The sequence below is a fragment of the Conger conger genome, chromosome 3 (assembly GCF_963514075.1).
Source record: "Conger conger chromosome 3, fConCon1.1, whole genome shotgun sequence".
Lineage (NCBI taxonomy): Eukaryota > Metazoa > Chordata > Actinopteri > Anguilliformes > Congridae > Conger > Conger conger.
The window spans coordinates 23,415,861-23,432,911 of record NC_083762.1 but is presented as its reverse complement, the minus strand read 5'-3'; the positions used below and the strand labels follow the sequence as shown (position 1 = coordinate 23,432,911).

Sequence of the window (17,051 nt, the reverse complement as noted above, 5' to 3'; positions counted from 1 at the left end):
AACTAACAAATGTATACCCCCTTTCATTTTGAAACAATTTCTAGTTTTTGAGTTATGAGCTATGCAAATGAGCTGGGTGGCAACTGACAGTCAATAGCAACGTATGGCCACCCCACACTAGAAACACAGCAACAATTGCTCGGAACAGGATTTTGCAGAACGGACTGTAGACTATTAAAGATATGGGTCCAACTAACAAATGTATACCCCCTTTCATTTTGAAACAATTTCTAGTTTTTGAGTTATCAGCTATGCAATTGAGCTGGGTGGCAATTGACAGTCTATGGCAACGTATGGCCTCCCCACACTAGAAACACAGCAACAATTGCTCGGAACAGGATTTTGCAGAAAGGACTGTAGAATATTAAAGATATGGGTCCAGCTAACAAATGTATACCCCCTTTCATTTTGAAACAATTTCTAGTTTTTGAGTTATGAGCTATGCAAATGAGCTGGGTGGCAATTGACAGTCAATAGCAACGTATGGCCACCCCACACTAGAAACACAGCAACAATTGCTCGGAACAGGATTTTGCAGAAAGGACTGTTTCATATTAAAGATATGGGTCCAGCTAACAAATGTATACCCCCTTTCATTTTGAAACAATTCATAGTTTTTGAGTTATCAGCTATGCAAATGAGTTGGGTGGCAATTGACAGTCTATGGCAATGTATGGCCTCCCCACACTAGAAACACAGCAACAATTGCTCGGAAAAGGATTTTGCAGAAAGGACTGTTTCATATTAAAGATATGGGTCCAGCTAACAAATGTATACCCCCTTTCATTTTGAAACAATTCATAGTTTTTGAGTTATCAGCTATGCAAATGAGCTGGGTGGCAACTGACAGTCAATAGCAACGTATGGCCACCCCACACTAGAAACACAGCAACAATTGCTCGGAACAGGATTTTGCAGAAAGGACTGTAGAATATTAAAGATATGGGTCCAACTAACAAATGTATACCCCCTTTCATTTTGAAACAATTTCTAGTTTTTGAGTTATGAGCTATGCAAATGAGCTGGGTGGCAACTGACAGTCAATAGCAACGTATGGCCACCCCACACTAGAAACACAGCAACAATTGCTCGGAACAGGATTTTGCAGAAAGGACTGTAGACTATTAAAGATATGGGTCCAACTAACAAATGTATACCCCCTTTCATTTTGAAACAATTTCTAGTTTTTGAGTTATCAGCTATGCAATTGAGCTGGGTGGCAATTGACAGTCTATGGCAACGTATGGCCTCCCCACACTAGAAACACAGCAACAATTGCTCAGAACAGGATTTTGCAGAAAGGACTGTAGAATATTAAAGATATGGGTCCAGCTAACAAATGTATACCCCCTTTCATTTTGAAACAATTTCTAGTTTTTGAGTTATGAGCTATGCAAATGAGCTGGGTGGCAATTGACAGTCAATAGCAACGTATGGCCACCCCACACTAGAAACACAGCAACAATTGCTCGGAACAGGATTTTGCAGAAAGGACTGTAGAATATTAAAGATATGGGTCCAACTAACAAATGTATACCCCCTTTCATTTTGAAACAATTTCTAGTTTTTGAGTTATCAGCTATGCAATTGAGCTGGGTGGCAATTGACAGTCTATGGCAACGTATGGCCTCCCCACACTAGAAACACAGCAACAATTGCTCGGAACAGGATTTCACAGAAAGGACTGTTTAATATTAAAGATAAGGGTCCAGCTAACAAATGTATACCCCCTTTCATTTTGAAACAATTTCTAGTTTTTGAGTTATGAGCTATGCAAATGAGTTGGGTGGCAACTGACAGTCTATGGCAATGCATGCCCATACCACACCTGACAGACAGCAACAACAGGTGGCAAACAGTTTTTATTGAAATTTGTGCACAATTGTATATTCTCTGCAAATACATCACAATCATATCCAACTGTATTAATTTAACAATTAAAATTGACAAAATTACAGTTCATAAATAATTTTATTCACCGAACTTTTATTTTGATAAATGCGAACCGGAAGTCTCCAATTGTGGCCAGCAACATTTGCCAACTTCACGCAGCTCAGCGGACTCACGTTTTTCACATTTTAGTGAAGTGATTGCTCTCTTCAGATTTGCAATACACAGGCTTGGCGACCAAATAAAATGCATTAGACAAAATAAGAATAACAGGCCTACACAATGCAGCCTAGAGTGGGCTCCAGAATTATTGGCACCCATAATAGTAATTGAGAAAAAACAACAATTATTGTAAATAAGATCAAACAAAGTGAAATTGGCAATACAATTTTAGTTTAATTTAAATTAAGGAACTATATGGAATTCCATCACTTCCTGTTTCACTAGAGTATAAAGATGAAGCAACAAGCATGCTAAATCCTCAACCATCAGCATGGGAAAATCCAAAGAACTGTCAATTCAGAAGGAACAAATAGTAATTGACCATCTCAAGTCGGGTAATGGGTACAAAAAAAATACATAAACAGTTAAACATTCCACTTAGCCCTTTAAGGGCGTTAATTAAAAGAAAAATACATGGAATGGTTGCAAATCTTGCCATAATAGGGTGGCCATAAGTATTGCAGTTTAAGAATTGCAGAGAATGGTTGTCTCTTGGGGTCACCAATTCAAAAAATACAAAAATAAATAAAAGAAACATAAAAAGAGAGTGCTATGGTCAGGTGAAGCCGGAAACAAATGTTTTGGCCCTTCACGTGATTGACATGTTTGGCAAGAAAATGAATGCATGCAAGGAAAAGCATACCTCATACATGCCAGTGGTCCAGGGGCACTATTTAAAATCAATGGCACAATTAATTAAACAAATTATGAGGAAATCTTGGCAGAAAATCTGGTCGCCCCTGCTAGGAAGCTCAGACTTGGTCATAGGTAGATTGTCCAGCAGGACAATGACTCTCAAAATCCACACAGAAATGGTTAAGTAAAAACAACAACCATGTTCTACAATGACCATCTCAGTCTCCAGATTTAAATCCCATGAGGGTGTCCCAAGGTTTCCATGATTCCAAAAAGTTATGCATAGAAGAATGGTTAAAAAATAAGAATAAAAAAAATCCCTTGTGTTGTCTACCCTAATAACAAATTATAGGAACATATATTTGCCAGTGCTGTTTGCACAAAGTATTACACCAGGGGTGCCAATAATTGTAGATTTGTAGATGTTTTGGGGAATTTTTTTATTTTATTTGAAAAATGTAAGACTTTGTTGATAATGAATCATTGAATCATTATTAAAGCACACTGGTTTTTACACATGTTGGTTGAACACATTTCGTAGAAAGGAGCTCCTGATGCACCTCTCCAACATAAAGCAGGCTTTGTCATTTCACTTGCAAGCAACATCTACGGCTTCTGTTCAACCCAAACCCTTCAAAAACAGTTTTTACTGTCGTATACGAAATATAATTGTATGGCATGGAGATCACTATGGGCTCTATTTTGCTGAATCAATGTTGCATGGCGCCTGGGCGCAGTTAATTGAGCGGAGTGTATGTGCACTGGGTGTGCATGGCTACGGCTGTTGGCATTTTCACGAGAAGCACACGGTTCCTTCAAGTGAGACCGGAGTCGAACCACAACATGCACTGTTTTGGAAAATTAACAGTAACAAACGCGACTGAGCCTGTCGTCTTTTCGTAGTGTTCTAGTAAGAAAATATTAGTGTGCTGCACAACACTATTTATACGTTTAGTCTTTTTGAAGTTTTCACATTAGCGAACCCACTATATTTTGAGCAATAACTTATTTGGCTATGGAACTAATAGGATATATATAACGAATATATGACGACATAACTGCAACTTACAGTTTGAGACAAATAAAGGTTTAGCTAAACACGCATGACTGAACACGTAAAGAGATAAAAGGAACGCGTAGCTGTCCAAATTGTACTCCAGACAAGCGATCACTGAAACGGTATAGTATTGCTTATTTAGTTAGAAAACAAGACCAGTTAGCTATCATTAACAAGCAAATGAGCTACGGTATTACTAGTTAGCTTCCCGAATTTACAAATATCCACCATCGCTACTATGTTGGTATTGCCTATATTTTATCATTAGTGGTTATTTGTAAATTCGCAAAGCTAACTACAGCTAATTTGTTTGTTGGTATTGTTTTCTAACTGGTTATGTAGTCTTCGCTTGGATAATAATAGTATACAGAACGCTTATCTGGAGTTGAATTTGGGCAGCTACACGAACAATAGGAATAAGCCCTCAATGAGCTTGAATTGTTGTAGTGTATCCAACAATTCAATGTTTTTATTATACAGAGTGACGGCCCGACTAATGTACACCTTTAAGACCGAATTTACGGACAAAAACACGGGTAGAGGGTGAGTCAACATGCCAGTGAGCCTTTTTCAATAATAGGAAGGGATTTACAATGGTCTAGTAACAATGTTTAAAACAAAAAACTTACCTATTGTACCTTTAACCAGGAAGTCACAAAGTGGGCCTATACACCAATTTCAATATACACAATTGCAAAGCTCCTGCACACAGGATAAGGCAGTTTTCCTTATCCAGCCCTCTACCATAGACAGCAAATACTGCAATACCTTTTGGATTGCTGTATATTATCCTCATGGCTACAGAATGTCACATGAGATGCCTCCCAGTGTTGAACTGCACAATCAAATAAATATAAATGATTTTGCGTTGAACCTTTGCCATCTTAGGCATGCTATGTGCATCGGAAGCACACAGACTATTTTTATGTCACCATGCTAGTTGTAGGCCGAGCCATCTTGTGTATTTGTACGGGAAAAAACTGCTTTCTTTGCCTTCTCTTTTTCAAGGTGGATGTGGCGGTGTTAATAGAGCCATCTCCTAAATGAAAAAGGATGAATACAGGTACTTCTCATTATAAAACTGACAGACAGATCAACATATTCTGTTGAATGGGGCTGAGAGATAAGAACAGCAGACTAGATTTGACACTAGAGATCACTTTATTGTTCCATTTTCACAGGCAGTACATTCTGAGGTAAGGGAGGCAGGAAGGCAGTGGTACGGACAGGTGTACACTACAAGCCCCGACTTCCCCACCCCCCTCCAACTTAATTTAGGAGGTCACAGTTTCACAGTTCTGCACTTCTGACACTTTAAGGCATCGTCGTTTTTGCTGCAGGTGTCTCTACAGCAACTTCTACAAGTACCACAAAATCACAGGGCTTTTATATTAGGGTACTATTTATCTGTTCCATATTGTCTGCTCTGCATGACACACTGGAGTGGAACTTTTCCATGTGTTGGATTGTCATGTATTACCACACAGGACAAGGACAAGCCATTAAGAGATGTTTTTGAACATCTGATTTAATGTCACAGTATCATATCATGCACTTAAATCAAAAGCAATAAAACAAGTTATGGCATGGATTTGAATCAAGCAAGACTAGTATAGAATAGAATACTGACAACTACTTAACGCCTCCCTGAGGTCTAACACGGTACACTTTGCAGTAACTAACAGATACAGACTAGCAACAGCCTGAATGTCTGAATGTAGCACATGCATGACTTGATTAGAGAGAAAAAAAAAACAAAAAAAAAACAAAAAAAAACAAAACTAAAGTCACTCCTTAAAAATGTTCATAATGAAGTTCATTTAAAAAACAAAAACAAAAAAAAAAGTACTTAGAAACAGCAGATATGGCCTTTTCTAAAGGAAGCTCCATCCAGCAAAGACCCGGAGCAAACCCCCCCCAGGATGGCAGAGATCTAAAAAAACAAACCCTCTCTGCTTTAATCCATGCCCTCAAAGTGAACACTACCTGTATAACTGGCCATGAGCAGTACTGTAAACCACAGCTTGTTCTACTGCCATATGCTGCCGAGTACTGCCTTTCGAACAAACTTAAAGATGCACGCAAAGAAAAAAACAAAATTCTACATAACTGAAAGCAGCATTAAAGCAAATTTGACCTTCATAGTAACATAGTATGACCATGGGATAGGGGGATATCGTGGTGGGGGAGACTTAAACCCCCAAATTCCAGTTGTGGGGAGGGAGATACGCCAGATGAAACCAGGAAAGACGGGGGTCGGGGGGGATCACGATGCTTCTAAACCTCTGGATCCTCAGCAATGGTGAAGGCTTAAACCAGGGTGGATGGAGAGGAAAGAGACGAAGCAGAAATTGCATTGTTAGGCGCAAGTCCTCCTCTCTCAGTACAGCAGCAGGGGGCAGCGTGGCGTGGGGCCTCTCTGCTGGAGACGGAAGTGTTACAAGGGTACGTGGCTGAAGAGATAGGAAACGGACTCGCCATTGTGAGTCCTGCGGATGGCCTCGGCCAGGATCATGGAGATGTCAATCACCTGCAGGGAGGATAGCCATCAACACCAAGTTATCAAAAAACACTCAAATCACACAGACGTCTAAATTACCACTCCTATCTGCTGCGGTGCAAAATCCCAAGAACATGCAAGAACATTCATATTCTCATTATACATTTCTCATACTTTTTTTTGAACGAAGGGCTCATACGAGTGAGCCACGTCGGATTCAACAAACGCACATAACTTCAGACAACTGTCCTAAATGAAGATGTCTGTTATACATTATATGCGTAGGTGGGTTCAATTGGATAGCCAATGGGATTAACAAGAACAAGGGTCGACTGATACCTGAATGAGGTATAATAACATTATAATAACATTATCTAACAGAGGCACAACCGTTAATAGCGGAGCTTTGATAAACGTCGTCTTTTTTCTCCTAAACAATCCACTGAAATACCTTTCTGAATACATTTGAGGCAAGAAATAAGCAATGCAGTAGCTGAATCTTGATTCATATTTGATCTGCAACGTCTAGGTGATCCGAGTTCGGTGTGCCAGGCGAGCTGCATGCATTGCAAGGCTCTTTTCCATGACTTGTATGACAGGTTGGGACCACTTGTAAATGTTGTTCCCACCTATGGAAAAATTCTAAATAAGAAAACTGGTAAATGCACGTTCTCTTAAATCACTCATTAAAGAGATTTAAGCGGCTACAGATGGTCAGGCAGGTTGTTTTTTTTAGCTCCATTTTTACGCAGTTTAGGGCAGAGTAAGGAAGCTAGCTGCAGAAGACTCCAAAATGAGGAGGTAATGTTTTGTGAGTTTTTTAGGTTAGGAGTACAGGAGCAGATTTTAACTGGCCTGTTTAGTGCCTGGACCATCCTGTCAACCTACTCATGGTAATGTAGATTTTTCTTTGTATGTTACTTTTTTAATTGTATTTTGACTAATTTTTAGTTTGGTGGCAGTTTGCTACAGTCCATTGTGTCATCGTAACTCGGGAGATTTTTGGGACACAATAATAGGCATAGATTAATAAATAAAATAACATGGGAGAAATAGTGAATACACAGATTAAATAAAAAATAGCATGAAATGAAATGTGTTCACTAGTACACAATGGAAGTACTTTGAGCTGAACCATAGAAACTGTCTGCCAAATGGCCAAATTGCCTGCAGGACTAAAAGGGGACTTTAATGCTGTACTCACAGTGGCTAGCACTTTATTCAGCAGTTTCTGCCCTCATTGTGGTCATGCATTGTGGTCATGCATTGTGGTCACGCACTGTGTCACCATTACTAGTCACTCCGCACCACGGTGCACAGCCAGTCACTGCACGGCATACGCTCGGACCTGTATTTTAGGACAGTGCTTCATCTTCTCCTCCTGCGGGATGGTGTTGGTGACGACCACGGCCTCGAAGCAGGCATTGTTGATGCGTGAGATGGCCGGTCCGGAGAAGATGCCGTGGGTGAGGATGGCGTACACCTTGGTGGCTCCAGCCGATAAAAGCCTGGGGGTTCGGATACAGCGGAGTTCAGGCTCATTCATCCGAAAACAGCTCCAGGGCCATTAAGACCTAATGACTGTCCGAAATGTATGCATTCAAAGACTGCTGATGCATTGCAAATGGTTTCCAAAATGCCACATTTGTAAGATAAGCAATACTTAATCCAAGCATGTGCCAAATAAAAAGTGAACTACAAAAGGGAATGGGGGGGGGGGGATACTGAGAGAAATCTTTACATGGAGCATCTTTTCAATACAGATACAAAACATCATTGATCAAAATCTGCATGTATGCTCATTTATTAGTAAGTCAGCACTAGTGCTGCTCAATAGAACTATAAATATTTTAAATTGTATAATATTCTGTTTTTCCCCTCAAACTTTAGATGGGTTAGATTTAATTTCTTGACAGTACTTTCGTTTTTGTGTTTAGCTGCTATATTCTGAGTATTTTATCAGGAACTGTGCATTAGATGACAACAACACACTGAAGCTGTACACCAGTGCTACTGCGGGCCGCAGTGTCTGCAGGCATTTGCTACACCACCTGATTTCAATAATACCTACAGACACGGGGCCCCGCGTGGAGTTAAGTAGCACTGCTGGAAACAGAAGTTTGGAGTAACCTCAAGAGATCACTGACTTGTTGATTATGTGTAGAATCCTGACTGTTCTATTGTCTCTTTTGTATGCTGCAAAACAAACTGCCTCAGTGAGGAAAATAAGTTTTAAAATAAGTAGGTAAATAGTAAGTCATGGTGTAAGGCTTTAATCATACCTGATGCTGTAGTGAACAACCAAAGGTCATGTGAAATATTTCCAGAAGAAATCTTCATCATTAATAGCTATTGGGTGGCAGCAAGACAGCAAATCAGCAGCAGTGTCGTACAGCTTGAATGTGATCATATGATGCATTTTTTCAACCACATAGATAATCAACAAGGTTGTACATATTCTGTCTTATTAACACCCAATATACATCAGTGGTAATGTTATTTTTCTCCCGGAAGCGTTTAAAATGGCCTCTGAAGTTTACTACTGCATTAGGTATGAATAAAGAAAAAATTAAAAAAGATAGCTGCTATGGCTCATAGCTGTGATTATTCTTATTACAATGTAACCTTGTGACCTAATCAGCACAGTCAGGCAGTACATGAAAAAGAAGTGGTGCACGCATTCAGAAACAACAATTACAAAAAACAGTTAAACAGTGTTGGAAGCCAGAAAATGCCATGTGAACTTGTGTGGGTTGTGCGAAACACGGCAGACATTTACAGCGGGGGGTGGGGGCAGCTTCACTCAGTGGGTGGGGCTTACTTGTCAGCTGCGTGGCAGATGGTGCCACAGGTGTCGGCCATGTCATCGACTAAAATGGCGACCCGGTCCTTCACGTCCCCCACAAGGACCATGCGGTCAACCTCGTTAGCCTTCTTCCTCTCCTTGTGGATGAGGGCGAAGTCGACATTTAGGCGGTCGGCGATGGAGGTGACTCTGTGAGAGGAACACAGGGGTTTAGCACAGGGACAGCATCCAGAGCATTCCCCGTGAACACAAAGTAGCTTACATTGCACATTCAGCACATATTGTACAAACCCGATAACGTGCTCTTCATAAGACTAAATGGAACATAATCAAGGTCACTGAATCATTTGGCCTTCTGCTTCTCTCTCAGCAGTTACGGGACAGCCGTGCATGTACTGAAGTAAAGGCTGTTCCGACATTCAACAATAGCCTCACTGTTTGCACTGCAAATGCGGGGCCTGGGAAGCCAATAAAAACGCGTACGTAGGTGCAGAATTTAAATCTTTACTTGAAATGTAACTTCTTTAATGTTCAGCACAACTGAAAAATTCAACAGGTTGAGAGGGGCCCGCAGGGTAACTCTCAACCCCACAGGCAGTGCCTTCCTCGGTCACCTCTTGGCTCCTCCAGCATCCGGGGACACGATGGTGCAGTTCTTCCACTCCAGAATGTTCTCCTTAATCCACTTGAGTACGGCTGGCTCTGCATACAAATTGTCCACCGGGATGTCAAAAAAACCCTGCAAAAAAATCCAAGTAGCAGGCATTCAGAAACAAAAGGTGAATTCGCCACCTACCAGAAAGCAGGAGCTAGGCATTGTTTTAGCAGCACTAGCAAGAGATACGTTTTTCTGGATTGGCTCTATTGTACTTTAGCTTTATCATGAAAAAATCCTCTAAATTATAATTTCAGGAACATTTCCTCTTAAAAATCTAGAACTAAATCGTAAATAGCCTTGGTCAGTTATTGTGGCAGTAATGTGCCTGCTTTAACTATAAAGTAATACAAATGAAAGGGTAAGCACCAGAGATTTTTAAAAATCAAATACACCAGGCAAGTGCAAGAACTTGTCCAATTTTATGACTAATTTGATTAAAAACATAATTTTATTGAAATAAAGGCATAATAAGCCCAAAAAGAGGTAATCGGGCTATGGTAAAAAGACTCTTGGTAACAGGCGTAATTGTCCAAAAGTTGGACTAGTCCTTTAAATGGAGTTCTGGACGCTGGCTTTGGGAAGACTGTGAACCAAATAATATTACCTCTTGCTCAAACTGGCAGCACCAAGATCAGCAATGATTGATTTTACCGAGTTATTGATAGACAATTTGAGTAAGTGAGTTATTCTATGCAGAATAAAATATTTCAATGTCTATTTGTGTCATATTTTCAACCTGTTGCCCCCGTGACCTCACGCAACAGAGAAGAAATGTTCCGGCATGGCATCGATCGTTTCTGTCAGCAGTGATCAATTTGTCACATTTGAAGCAATAACAATAATTTCAGATTCATTTAATGATAAATTATAATAAACAATAATAAAAACAATACAAAACTATAATAAAAAGAATTGGTCTATTATCTGTGGGGAGGTTATGCGGTGCTTACCCTTCCTGATAAATCTGAATGAGATGTGTGGGCGTGCACGCGCAAGTGTGGATTACATAAATAAAGAAATATTGGGAGCCCTAGGCTGACTCGTTCATGCAGCCATCGGCTCCGGCTCATTCCAGACCTGAATCTGAGAGGCATGCAGGTCCATGGTGATGATGTGATCGGCTCCGGACACAGACAGCATGTTGGCCACCAGCTTAGCAGAGATGGGCGCTCGACTCTACAAGAAGACACCACCGTGAGTCAGACAGCACCTCATACTGCTCAATGCAACTCCATACATCCATCAAAGCACTGCACATGCTTTTCTGCTCATACAAAACAGCAGCATAAAGTATTCAATCGTAGAACTGAACTGATACTTGTTGGAACCAGTCAACCACATAAAGAAGTTGGTAAATATCAACTATGGATGATGGCACACAGCATAAAAGGGAAAAGGCATGCATATGTAATTAAGAGGAGAGGTGGATATGGTCCAAGGCATTTGGCAGCAATTTTCAGCAATTTAACAACCTCGGATACTGGGCAGTTTACTTTTCGTAATCAACCTGACAAACAATGTTAGTGAGCAGAACTATAAGTATATTCATACATTTGAGACTTAGAGAATCCTGGAGACATGCTTTAAGATAGGTTCATCATTAAAAATGTTTTTAAAATAATGACATAAATTTATTAATTCACAAACAAATTTTTATAAATGATGCCTCTTTTCTCTCCAATATGTCCATTTCTGCTCATGCTGCAACACTCACAGCAATCTTTGAATTCGATTTGGTAGAGCACAGACAAGTATGTGCTCTCCTGAGTCACACCGCAGTTCCAAAGTCAGGCACAGACATGAGTGGGAGGAAGAGTCTGGTAATCCGGCTGATTGAAATCTCCCATCCCTGGGCACCAAACTGCAGGGCTGCTGGCCAGTCAGCACTAGCAAGGTCTGGTTCCATAACGGACCCTGGGGTCCTTCCTTGACCGACAAGAATGCCTTAACAGGATGAGCCATCCAGGGAGCAGACCCAACATTTATACCAGGTTTTCTGCCTTTTTAAATCAAATATTATTTTTGAACAAATGTGAATATTGAAAACTGAAATTTGGATGTGCAAATAATTTTAATTCAATGGCTTACTGTATCCACAATTTCACACAGAAACTTTAAAATTTTAGTTCATTTTAGAACATGAGAATGTCGAGAGCAAATGAATGAAAGCCTGATTCTTGATATGCTGCATGATTTGGTATGGATGTCCTTGAAATGTTTTGACATTTTGTATGTTCAGAGATGCTCTTCTGCATAATGTGCGGTTATTTATGTTACTGTCACCTTCCGGTCAGCATTGACAAGTCTGGACGATCTCCTCTAACCTCTCTCATTAACAACGCATTTTTGCCTGCAGAACTGCTGGATGTTTTTTGTTTTTTTTTGCACCATTCTCTGCAAACTCTTTTGTGCGTGAAAATCCCAGGAGATCAGCCAGAGATTTAGTTACTGGGTGCCACATGGTTGGCTGATTAAATATTAATCAATAATAACTTGCATTAACAAGCTAGTGTACAGGTCTACCTAATAAAGAGATCACTGAGTGTAAAAAACAGATAATAGAAGTTTCCCAATGGTGGTGGAACAACAGTAGCAATAGTTTTCCTACACCTGTTGTGCTAGGACCTAACTGAAAAAATGTGGCTTCTGAAAGTGACTCATTGAAAATAAAGTTTGAGCAATATTATCAAAATATGAACTATAATGTTGTTCTTGAACCACCTGAAATATTTAAAATGACCTTGCATGAATATCAGAAGCATTGTGGGAAATGGCGTTGAGTATGGAATTGAGTATGGCTGAAGGCAAATTTGGACATGTCCACCTCGCATTACTAAATTCTCCTGCTTCATTTCAACATTTCTTTCCACCTCAACATTCAACATCTTATTTCCCCCCCCCCCGCTAAAAACATCAAAATGGTGTTCCAGTCCACTTTGACTTCAGCCTCACTGCAGCAGATGGAATGGGGACGGAGTGGGAAAAGTAACTAGATCGATATCCCTCACCCCCACCTTGTCCTTCTTGTCCTGGCGGGCGTAGGGGAAGCAGGGGATGACGGCCGTCACACGGGAGGCCGAGGCGATCTTGCAGGCGTTGATCATGATCAGAAGCTCCATCAGGTTGTCGTTTATCTCCCCGCAGCCACTCTGAACGATGTAGACGTCCTCCCCTCTCACACTCTCACCAATCTCCACGCTGCAGGGGGGGGGGGGGGGGGGGGGGAGGTAAGATTAATTAAACGGCCTCCAAACAGAGGCACTTAAAGAACAGTAATATTTATGATAACACTTTATGATGAAGAACATCACATTACCATTAAGGCCATTCCTGCGCCTTAAAGTTCCTCAGTCCTCACATCCCACCCTCCTTAAGGTAACCATAAGGCTAAAACAAAAGCTAGCAATAGCGAAGAAGGCTATGTGACGGGTTTATCCAATCCAACTATTCAGGGGCAAATTGTCTGCAACTGGCACCAGAGATGCAACTGGAACAGAGCTCCCCCTCTGTGTTTTTTTTGCCAACAATCACCTGCAACTTTGGAGGCCAAATTTCGTTATAACTCAGTTTTGTCTGGTGAGCTTTCACCGCTCAAGAACACAAAACATTTCCCCACGAAGTGAAAGCACAGAACATTCTAGCATCTCTTATAATCATTAAAAAGAAGGCCATGTTGCAATCAAAATACCAGTAAACCAGAATGCGTGCAAACTCTGCAGTTAGAGGATGGTGGGTCTGATATAACTGCCAATAATGCTACCACAAAATTGTCAATAAAGTTACTGCTCCATATGTAATCAGAATGTTAGCAGTGACAGTTATCAGAAATGCCTCAGATAACTCCAATCCTATGACCTCTAACGTGTACTTATAATGGAACTTAAAGTCAGGGTCCAAATAGGATTTCTTTACACTTTTGCCAGAGACCCAGGTGAACAGGAGTCCCAGGATCGATTGTACACTACCTCTGAAGGCAGTGTGAAAATCTAATGTCAACTCTAATGTCTGGATACACCCCTGTGAGTAATTTTGCACACTCATTGGGGTGCTTTCTATTCAGTTGAAAGGTCTGCTGCATTGTCATCTAATGGAGGACCCTTATCTCTGCAAACTTAGCGCATGACTGCTTTGTCAGCAAATCCAAACCAGTTCCATGTTATTGAACAGGACCCTTTTTTCTTCTTACAAGACAGCCATGTGATGGCATGTTTTCAAGTTAGAAGAGATAAGAAAAGTATGTAAATCAAGTAAATGTGTTCCCACCGCAGTATTCAGTATTGAGTTTTTAAAGGTACCACCTACCATATAGGCGATGCACATAATTGATTTCAAACAAATATTCGTAGGTAAGCCAGTGTAAAAGATTTATCTTCTTGTCTTAAAGTTTCACCAATTTGTGACCGGTTTCAACATAATCAGTCATAAGTCACAATGGCTCACATCAGCTGCGTTCATGGCTACATGTTAACATATTTGTTTCATGCTCTGTGCGTCTTAATTTAAAGGTAAATGTTCAGTTGGGCAGGCCAGATCTACCGCATTCGTTGCTAAAGGTTAAATAAGTTGCCTTACATTTCTGGAGAAATTAGGATATATTAAAAAGCTGGCCAAGATACAAGCTTTCAAAAGCTCTTCACACTATTATCGTCTATGCACAATAAACAGTGTTTTATCCTTTGTTTCAGAAAAGACTATTCTATGATAGTGGCAGACAAAATATCTGCAGTCATAAAATAATCAATAAGCACCTCAATAAAGCTACATAATTGATCCGAATGGTAACACCGAATTCTGTTCAGCGCTTTTTTCATCAAAGTACTCTGATTCGCTTCTACGTCTTATTTATGCATAGAAAGCAACATACTGGGATGAAAAGCAGACCCATACACTGGAGTCAGTTAAAGCCATGTGGCAATGTTTACATACTTTGTTCAGAACTCGGACGGCGTTTTGGCCGATGGCCAACATTCATAGATCTAGCTCGAGGACACCAATCATGTGATAGAACTGGCCGATAAAATGGATGCTGACTTCATGTCCCATAAGCAAACCCATGTGAGCCGCTGTGTAATCTCTGGGAATTTAAGTGCCGCCGACTACAGAACAACACAGACCTGGGAAATGTCCAGATTATAAAATAACTACAAGCCCCGGAATTCCTGTCAGTGGTAATTATAGATAACCCATGTGGTTCAGATCGTACAGTAAAATACCCCAATAACATATCACAAATTAGCCAAGAATATTCAACAGACTTGGCGGGTAAACAAAGCATCACTCAGCACACAAAATAAATACATTAATACATAAAAATCTGCCATACTCACCATGTCTCTTGATTGCTGAATTTCTTTGTAACCACCTTTCCCAGCTCCAACCCCAAACGGTCGGCGATCTTTTGAGACAGATCCTGGTGAGAGCTACCGCTGAAAATCTTAATGTTCGGCATTTTTGGGCGTTCCAGGGCGTCGGTTTACGGAAAACTGGATTAACAAAAAAAAAATCCGTGCCTAGACACGTCAATGATGCTTAGATGCAAATGCGTAGTTCAAAAGAGAGCAATTGTAGATGTCGTTCGTCATCTGATGGTAAGCTTTCTGCTAGTCGCACACCGCCTCACTCTACCTTTCCTCCATCATAACCTCCACGCGCTTCCTCTCGGTAGCGCGCGAAAGCACGCACGTTTCCCCTGTCTAGCGTATGACGTCAATAACGCGCGCCCTCCTCTACTGCATCAGCGATGAATACACCTCTGTTGTGATGAAGAGGGAGAAAATAGCTATAGCGACGGGTTTTATTAATTTCAAAATATTTCCCGTTATAAATAATAGTAGTGCCACAGACATCTCCAGAATTTCTCAGTAGCACGTTATTCTATACATAAAGCTTTTCAGCATTAAACCCTTTACTGAGTCTTTTCATGTTTGCTACGACAAGGGACGTGGTGGTAACCGGGTCCTTCCCTCTGTTGTGGTGTCAGCCACAGGCCTTGGAGGCTGCCTCTAGCCCTGTTTATTGCAGGGATGTAATATGAAGGGCTGGTGTGGTTGTAAGCTCTTGTTACAGCCTAGTGGCCTGATTCAAATATTTATCTAATTATGATCTTCAGTCAAGTCGGTAAGTCAATTAGGAAAGTCAATTTGTTGCTGGGCTAGACAAAAAATGAAGAAATACATTCAAATAAAAAATACAGCCACACTCTACCATTTCAAATAGGTTTGGGTATCCCTCATATACAGTACGATGCAACCTTCAGAAAATGCATTTCCTTGTGCATGACAGGGCAGTGGTATGGTGCAGAACTTTCAGAGGTTTGTTTGGGCACAGTGGGATGTTAGGAAAAACTGGGAGGGAGCACTGGAACCAGTTGTGAATTTGAAAGTGTCAAACCATTAGCCATCAACAACTTGGTGGAATTAGCCATTTGTCATTCGATGAATGGCATCGTTTCATCTTGCATCTTTTCAGTTTTTAACTTGAGTGTCTAGGGGGAAATGTGCTCAGTACTTGGCTCAATAGAGATGATTATGTTCTAGAAGGCTCTCGAGGGAAGTCTAATGCAGTTTTTGGTGAGTGTCCATAGGACGAGTAAAGCAATCTGGACAGCCTTCATCTGGCAATGTTGAACCTATCCATATCCACTGTGCAAGTGTCTCTGGCAGTTTGTGAGATACAACCTTGATCGGAACCTTTTGTTCCCCGGTGCTGAAGGTCGATCAGTAGATAATGAATAGGCTCTTTTTATTCTGTACTGAGACAGGAGAACCAGTGGCAAATGGACCTTGAGGATAACACAACAAGCTCAGGAGGTCAGAAGACATTGTCCATGGAACACCCAGCAGTAGGGGGGTGGTCTCCTTTTCATCTGTCACATGAACAATTCCAAATCTGTTCATTTAGGTTGGTTTCTATTTTTATGTTTTCAATTAGACCTTTTAGTTTTTCCCTATAAGGATAGGGAAAGCCAAACTCATAATCTGCCTCACCTTGGGGGAACAAAGTACAGAATAGGGAATCAAGTGATTAACTAAGCATGCTGAGGTGAGAGTTTGACATTGGGCATAATACTCACGATGAATGAACATTGACTTGGTATCATATAACTAGTAGCTTATATATAAAGGTATATTACATTAATTCCATTACATTGTTCTGCAGTCTCCACCTGGTGGTAATTTCCTAAATGGGACTGTATGAAATACATATTATGAATTACTTGTTTTAATGTAACATTTTCCATAAATGCACTGCTACTTCTCTGGTAAATAAAAAAGAAAACCAT

At 40.6% G+C, this 17,051-nt stretch overlaps 1 protein-coding gene across 2 annotated transcripts; it reads right to left on the bottom strand.

The window, feature by feature from the left end:
- Window positions 1–4,947: 4,947 nt before the first annotated feature.
- prps1b (phosphoribosyl pyrophosphate synthetase 1B) lies at window positions 4,948–15,455 on the bottom strand. 2 transcript variants are annotated; one of them, XM_061236055.1, is made up of 7 exons: window positions 15,097–15,455; window positions 12,778–12,967; window positions 10,847–10,945; window positions 9,726–9,850; window positions 9,127–9,300; window positions 7,654–7,813; window positions 4,948–6,335 (listed from the first exon to the last, which is right to left on the bottom strand). In XM_061236055.1, exons 1-7 carry the CDS (start codon window positions 15,216–15,218, stop codon window positions 6,243–6,245), a joined length of 963 nt encoding a protein of 320 aa, XP_061092039.1. In that variant the 5' UTR covers window positions 15,219–15,455; the 3' UTR covers window positions 4,948–6,242. The 2 variants fall into 2 exon arrangements, with proteins under 2 accessions (XP_061092039.1, XP_061092040.1); XM_061236056.1 differs by having other exon boundaries at window positions 12,784–12,967; window positions 15,097–15,454.
- Window positions 15,456–17,051: the final 1,596 nt, after the last annotated feature.